The sequence below is a fragment of the Helianthus annuus genome, chromosome 3 (genome assembly GCF_002127325.2).
Source record: "Helianthus annuus cultivar XRQ/B chromosome 3, HanXRQr2.0-SUNRISE, whole genome shotgun sequence".
NCBI classification, from domain to species: Eukaryota; Viridiplantae; Streptophyta; class Magnoliopsida; order Asterales; family Asteraceae; genus Helianthus; species Helianthus annuus.
The window spans coordinates 99,438,940-99,447,362 of NC_035435.2; the positions used below are offsets into that span (position 1 = coordinate 99,438,940).

The 8,423-nt window shown below is 34.8% G+C and overlaps 1 protein-coding gene across 1 annotated transcript; it reads right to left on the reverse strand.

The window, feature by feature from the left end:
- Positions 1-687: 687 nt before the first annotated feature.
- LOC110929210 (probable polyamine transporter At3g19553) lies at positions 688-5,643 on the reverse strand. Its single transcript, XM_022172342.2, has 2 exons — positions 4,466-5,643; positions 688-1,460 (listed from the first exon to the last, which is right to left on the reverse strand). The coding sequence occupies exons 1-2, from the start codon at positions 5,446-5,448 to the stop codon at positions 953-955; spliced, it is 1,491 nt and encodes a 496-aa protein (XP_022028034.1). The 5' UTR covers positions 5,449-5,643; the 3' UTR covers positions 688-952.
- Between the last annotated feature and the right edge of the window lie 2,780 nt (positions 5,644-8,423).

The following is an 8,423-nucleotide window of genomic DNA, read 5'->3' on the forward strand; positions in this document are numbered from 1 at the left end:
AGTAGGCTATTCAAGATTAAAAGTCGAATAAAAACATCAACTTAAGCATCAACGAACACCGGTTTTCAACCACGCATCATTAATCAAGAGCTAAGATTAAATGAGTGAAATTGAAGGGAAAAAAGGAAAAAAAGGAGGCGCGTGAGTTTATTTAGGGGCATTCTAATCAATTCAAGGCAATAGTTTCTCTCTACTCCAATTCCCCCTCATTTTTTAAACGTTAATAACTCTTTCATACGACATTATTTTTTTTACAAAAATTGCACCAAAAAAACGAGCGTTTATTTATCTTTAAAACGAATATACTATTGCTATATTTTCGGAAAAAAAATTCGAAAACCCAGTTGCGTAAAACGTAATGGAAAAAAACTCAGTTGCGTAAAACGTAGTGGAAAAAGAAAACCTAAAAAATGACATTTTTCTAAAACGCAATGCACCAAAAACACAAAGAAATGTCTTGTTTGTAAAACGCAATGCCAGAAAACACAAAGAAATGTCTTATTTCTAAAACTTGATTATATATGTTATATGTACTTTAACAAAGTCTTTAGAACAAAATTTGAAGTCAAATGAACCTTGAAGATTATAACTTTACTTCATATGGGAAACAAATCAGACCCCTAAAATGAAATAAAAATAAAAATAAAAACAAAAATAATTTAAAAAAGAAATGAAACATATACATTAGACAAGCAACAACACAAAGGGTTAGTTATGCCTCTAATACAACTTAAGGGGTTTAAAATGTAACATCCAAAAAGTGTGTTTCAAGACATGAGCTTTTATAGTACGATAGTACAACATTTGTTTCAACATTCTTACCTTTTTTTTCCAAATGATTGAAAACAACCAGTAGAATTTACAGCTTCTAATCTGTCTTTTTAAATACAACAAGAATATAGCTGACTGCGAGTCGAGATATCTAAAACCAACTTTGATTCCCCTTGTCGGGTTATGTTTGCGACACATTTTTCGCCTTAGAAGATGATGACTCGTATAGCAGACCGACCCCAGCTTCATCACGTGCGTGCATATTCAAGCTTTCATGGTCTTCAACATCACAATCAGTAGAATTTACATCATCGTCATCGGATATAAAGTGGGCCCACTTCTTAATTTTCATTTGCATGAGGGCTGAGTACAATATGCACCCGACAAAAAGAACTACACCGGTCACTAGAAACGTTCTTGCGGATGCCAAACACATAACGAGAATGAGTAGAAAAGCGGGAGGTACACACAGCAATGTCGCGCTGAATGTTTTGAGAGGAACTTTATACGGTCTGTGAAGATCGGGTTTCTTTAGTCTCAGTTTTATAAACGCCGCGAATTCAAACAGCATTCCGATTGCGTATAAGAAGTTGAGGAGTTCCAAGATTTCTTGGAAACTCATCCATGATAGAAAGATCACACCGGTTGCTGAGCATAATATGCTGATTGTTGGTGTCCCAAACTTTGACCTACGAAAATTAGACGTTTCAACACCACAAAATAGGAAATCTTGAAGTAAATTCGAGATAAAACTGTAAGTAGGGCTGCAAACGAACCGAACGAGACCTTGTTCGTGTTTGTTTGTTAAAGAATATATGTGTTCACGAACGGTTCATGAACGCTCACCGAACGAGATTTTATGTTCGTGTTCGTTTGTTAAGGAAATAAACTTGTTCGTGTTCGTTTGTGTTTGTTTGTTAATGTTAGACAACGAACCGAAAACTAACGTTGATGAATACAAATGGAAATAAACAAACACAAACACGCGTTCATGAATAGATCATATAAGACACTAACGCTTATTAAATATTTTATTTGTGGGGATCTTGTAATATTTAAATAATATATAGAAACAACACACTAATGAACTATCCAATACAAACGAACACGTTCACGAACATAAATGAACGAACGCGACCTTTGTTCATGTTTGTTCATTTAACTAAACGAACCGTGTTCGTTTGTTTATTAAACGAACGAACACAAACGAACTTCACGCCGAATAGTTCACAAACTGTTCGCCCAACGTTTGGTTCGTTTACAGCCCTAACTGTAAGGATTCAAAATTTGACTTTGAAAGACGTTTTTAGCTTAAAGGGCTATAGAAATCGTGTCTGCATGTATCATGCCAAAAATGATATAAAGTCAAATAGTTGGTAGTAATGAACAAGAAAACTAGAACTACATGTCTACATTCAATATAAAACTATAAAGATTCAATTAATGAGCTATGGACACATTATATATCATGCGAAAATGATATAAAATCAAACAATTAAGCATTAATGAAGAATAAATCTTGAAGTACAGTCAAAATTAAACCATAAAGGCTCAAAATTTGAACTTTGGAAGCCGATTTGACTTAACGAGCTATGAAAATCACGTTATATATCATACGAAAATGATATAGCTTCAAACAATTAAGTAGCGATGGTTAAGAAATCTTGAACTACAGTCAAAATAAAACCATAAAGATTCTAAAATTTGAACTTTGGAAAACAATGTAGCTTAACAGGGTACGGATATCACATTATATATCATGTCAAACTGATATAAAATTAAATAATTAATTGGTAATGAACAAGTAATTTTGAGCTACAGTCAAGATAAAACTATAAAGATTCAACATTTGAACTTTGAATGTCGTTTTAGCTTAAAGGGCTACAGATATATATCATGCCAAATTGATATAAAAACAAACAATTTGGTAGTAAGGAACAAGAAATCTTGAATTACAGTCAAGATGAAACTATAAAGATTCAAAATTTGAACTATAAAAAACGTTTTAGCTTAACGCACTACGGATATCACGATATATTTCATGCCAAAATGACAAAGAATCGAACAATTAAAGTAGTAATGAACAACATTCCTGAACTACAGTCAAGATGAAACTATAAGTGTCTGTTTAGTATGAGGTAATGGAATGTAAGATGGAATGGACGGAGGAATGGAATGGACAAGGGAAAGAAATGGATCATTATCATTCCATTGTCATGTTTCGTTAGTCTTATGTGAATGGAGTGAATCATTATTTTGTGATGTTTGGTTGGTGAAAAAAGACAAAAGTAATAGAATACAATTTGTTAAAAAAGACAAAAATACCCCTACCATAAAATAAAGAAAATTTACCATTTTTCATAACAACTAGATCAAAATTAAAATGAATGGTCAAGATTTACAAAATTACTAATCCTAAAGTTGTGTTTTTAACAGTAGATATAATTTCCAATAAAAACTTATAATAAATTCATATTATAAAAAAAAAAAAAAACAAAATCCTTTTTCAACTAATAAAATCACAACATTATCCAATCAACCTCATTCAATCTTTGGGCTGCTGATTTGCGTGTAAGCTTGCTTTGTTACATAAAGACCTATACATATTTTATACTAGCAGCAACAAAACCGTTGCCGGTAACACCAGCTATGGAGGCAAAGTTTTTTCAATAATTGGGCTGCTAATTTGCGTTTGAGCCTACTTCTGTATCAGGTTATTTGTTCTCCTCAAGTTCATACAAGGTTTATGATGTTTCATGTAAAAACAATTTCAAGCCTTGCCGCTGAATTTTTGCAGAACATCTTATTGTATTGCTATCTAGCACCCAAAAACCAGCGACTTATCAATGGTGTCTGCTCGCCGCTTCGGCCTCGTCAACGTAGATTGCATAACAAACATCACCGGAATTCGTATAAGATACGAGATTGCATAACAAAAATCACCTGAATTTTTGAAGAACATATTATGGTATTGCTATCTAGCACCTAAAAAAACCACCAACCGGTTGGCTTATCAATGGTGTCTGCTTCCCGTTTCGGCCTCGTCAATGGAGATCACATAACAAACATCACCAGAATCCATATAAGATACAGATATCAATCGGAGAAATTGATGAGGGGCGGACTCCCGACGGCTGATATACAACTGGATAATCATTAGGGGAAGGTTTGTTTATGGTGGTCAGTGATCGTGAACTTTTGGAGAGCAGGAGATACACTTACTAGGGGAGGGCAAAATAGAGAATTACTAATGTATTACGGGACGGAATGAAAAAAAAAAGCTGGGGGTAGCGAAGGAATAGATGGAAGGTGTTTTGAGTTAAAGGGATTCCAGGTGTAATGGTCGATTTCTTTCCTTTAACCAACCAAACATGCCTATTTTTATTACCCTTGAATGGCCTATTCAATTCCGTCCTTCATTACCTCATACCAAACACTACCTAAAGATTCAAAATTTAAACTTTAAACGATAACAGGCCATAGATATCACATTATATATCAAGACAAAATGATTTGAAATCAAACAATTAAGTAGTAATGTACAGGTAATTTTTAAACTACAGTCAACATAAACTATAAAGATTCAAGATTTGAACACTGAAAGACGTTTTAGCTTAACGGGCTATGGATATCACGCTACATATCATGCCAGTATGATATAAAATCAAACGATTAAGTAGTAACGAACACATACCTTGAAGCAAATACAGAAGGAAGCATCCCCATTTCACTCATACCAAGAAGTTGAAAAGCATCACTACTCATTTCAGCTTCAAACAACCCCAAATTCGACATAGCAGACGCAACCTGAATCCACCATTTCAACCAAGACCCCCCAATCAACATCCCAACTTCCGCAAAATACCCATCAGTCCAATCCCTATAATCCGAATCCAACGAACCCGTACCCGCCAAAAGCGGGATCAAATACGAGCAAACAACAAGTATAACCGCACCATAAAGCGCTTTCGGAAACGTCCTGCTCGGATCCTCAACCTCACCCGCAAGCGTACTCGCCTTATCCCAATAATTCAAGTTCCAAAACATACTATTGAAATACCCCCTCCATTCCACTTTCTTGAAATCCACCGAAACCCATCGTTTTGGCCGAATTTTCGGAATCGAAACGATACCCATTACCACAAACGGTAACAATGAGAAACAGGCGAGAACAACAGCAGATGTTCCAACAATATGTAAACCTCTATAGTTCAAATAAGTCAACAAAACAGTAAGCCCTATAAGAACCGGAACTCTAGCATACAACTGATCGAAAACCGGAACTGAATGCTTAAGATAATCAAGAAACAAGACAGGGTAAAGTGCGTTATCCATGACCCCACTAAACCATTTCCAAAACCCTTCTTGAAAACCCCAAAAGGGTCCAAAAGCTGATGAAATCCAGATAACATAACCGCCGTTTTTAGGGAAACTTGTGGCGAGTTCAGCTGTAACAAGGGCTTCTGGGATGCTCCAAAAAAGGGGGAAGATTAAGAAGCCTAGTAAAGAAAGTAAAGCACCACCTCCTGATCTGACTGAATCTTCTACACCAAATGGGCCACCAGAAACTTCATAGAAGATTAGGGCTATTAGAGGTAACAGAGTTAGTTTGGGGTTTGATTTCTTGTCTGTAGTGTTGGGATCATTGGTCAAGATTGGATTTTTATTTGAACCCATTCAAGAAAGAATGAATCTTGAATGATCCAAACAGTATTTTAGCTTTTAAACACCATGTTGTTCTTGATCAATGGGATCAAGTGGATGTGGTAAAAGGAATCAAGATGAATCTGTTTGTGGAATAAAGAATTGTGAGATATATTTCTGACTGTTTCTTGGGATTGAAAATGATATGGGCATGATTTGGTTTGACTTGTAAATTATTTTACACAAAATATCTTCTGGCATAGTTGTATTTGAAAATGTATGACGTGTGAATTTTATTTGATTTTATTAGATTCTGAAGAAAATTTTAAAAATATAAAACCATGAATCACGTGAAAATGTCTATCTTGGCAAGATTTTCTTATAGGGCAATTTAATGTTTTTATTTAATGTTTTAGTCGATGATTTAAATGATAACATAGTTGATGAAGCTTTTAGGCTTAGGGCTGTAAACGAGTCGAGTTTGACCTAGCTCGAGTTTAGCTCGAACTGAATTCGAGTTGGCTCGGCTCGAGCACGAATTTCAAATCTAGCTGAGATTTGTGGCTCGAGCTCAACTCGATTAAAATTCGAGTTAGCTCAGCTCGGCTCGATATAGCTCGAACTAACAAAGAAACCGCAAAATTTACTACTTAAAAAGCCCTAAAAAATGGATCTTTTCATACACTAAGGGACATAATTGCAATTTAATTTAACCAAATGGCTAAATATGCAAGTATAAATAGTTAACTCACTTTGTACATTTTCTTTATCTTCTTTTATAGGGGAGATACTCCCTTAGTTTTTGTTTTCTGAGCAATGTAGGACAAAAAAATGAAGGATGTAAACCTTATCGAACCGGCTCACGAGCTCATGAGCCGAGCCAGACCAAGCTCGAGCTCAGCTCGTTTACAAATCGAGCCGAGCCGAGTTGGCTTGTTTACAACCGAGCCAATTTCGAGCCGAGCTTTTTTCGAACTTTTTTTGAGCGAGTTGCGAGCCATGAGTTTTTTGAACACCCCTGTTTAAGCTTCAATGCGAAAAGTTTTTTTTAGTCTAAATGTGTTTTGGACCCTTGGTATATTCCAGTTTTCAAGGCGTGACTTGTATTGTATTGTATTGGATTTTAGATAATAATCACTAAGACGTCTGGGTGATTATTCTAAACACTGTATAACCCTCATTTTATTTCAAAAATTCACCACACTCTTCATCTTTTATATTTTCTTCTCTCCCATTCAACTATATTTTTTTAGAAAAAACTCGCCAGAGGTTCTATTTTTTGTATTTTCTTATCTAACATTCATCTATACCTTTTAAAAAAATAATCGTCATGAGTTCTTAATCGGACAAGGAAAATTGCAGGAATTTTTTTCTTAGCATGATGCTTGAGACGGCTAGAATTGTTGCTGAGATGGAAGAAGATGGTGAAGACGAAGAAACATTACAACCAAGAACGAGGGCTGTAACGTTAAATAGAGATCGCGAAGTTATATTATTTCTATACAGCTTTTATTTTGAAAGTTCTGTTATTTATTTTTAGGATTGTTTTAAATAATTTATTAAACTTAGTTTTTAACATTTATTTAAGGTGCTCATGAACATTTGGTTGATGACTATTTTACCAAAAACTGTGTGTACACTGACGAACAATTTAGTCTTCGGTTTCGAATGAGTCGACGATTGTTTATACGTATTGCCAATGATTTGGATAATTATGATGACATTGCGCTACGATGCTAGAGGGGGAAGAGGTTTTACTAAGTTTTAAAAATGCACATCGGCACTTCGTCAGTTAGCGTATGCCACTACTAGTGATTCATGGGATTAAAATTTAAGGATGCCGAGAGAATGAGTCGGGAGTGTTTGTATGAATTTACCAAAAGCATTGTGAACCTATATAGCAAGGTTTATTTGCGTATGCCAACGAAAAAGGATATCGAAAAGCTTTATGCATTCCATGAAGAGAGACATGGATTTCCTGGGATGCTAAGAATCAGCAAGGAAAGATGCCGAATGGTTGTTTAGTGTGATAAAGGCAAATGGGGGATAATACAACAACCGGCTTGTGCATTTGAACCAAAAAAAATTGAGATACATTATGTATGCTTGTTTAATACTTTATAACTTGATTACTGAAGACGATGGTGAGCAATATGCGAATACGATCCAAATGACATTCATGAGAATGTTGAGCCGGTTGACGATGAACAACAACAATCAAATTTGTGGGCGCTACGCAGTGAGCACGTGCATGGAAACCTATGTGCGGATTTAATCGACTATATTTGGAATAACTTCCGTGTCGATCACGTTGATGACGAGTAGTGGTGTTCATAGGTTTAGGTAAAATTTATTTTATGATTTTCATATGTTGTTTGTGTTTTTTTTTTAGTTGTAATATTTTAGAATTTTTATGCAAAGTTGAATTTTCATAAAAATATTTGTATTCATTATAAAAAAAAAATACATTAGACAAATAAAAAATGTGTTTAAAAATAAAATATATTAAGTAAAAATATTAAAAAATGGAAGGGGAAAAAGGGGGAACCATACCCCATACTTGGGGGAGGATGATGAGGTGGAAGAGGAAGATAACGTGGCGCTTATATAGATATGGGGGAAGGGGAACCACACACCATGGTCTAATAACATATACAAAACTAAGCATTTGATTTAGAGCAAATCTAATTTTGGATAAAGTTATATGAATATATAAAGTCTTGTATTACACCATGAAATAATCATACTTGTAGTGTTGGTAGCTGATATGCGCAAAATGCAACATATAAATTATATCAATTGTGGCATCAAACTAACCCTTTTTTTTAGTACTAATGTTGGAAAAAGTGTGCTTTTGGCTTCCTTTTGTATTTTCAGGATTAAATGAGCTCAAATTAACAAAAGAAGCAAAAAGACAGCAAAATCTAACATAAATACAAGAAAAAGGACAAAAGTGGAATGTCCGACTCCTCAACAACATCTTCCCAAGCAAAACTAAGAAAGCAGAA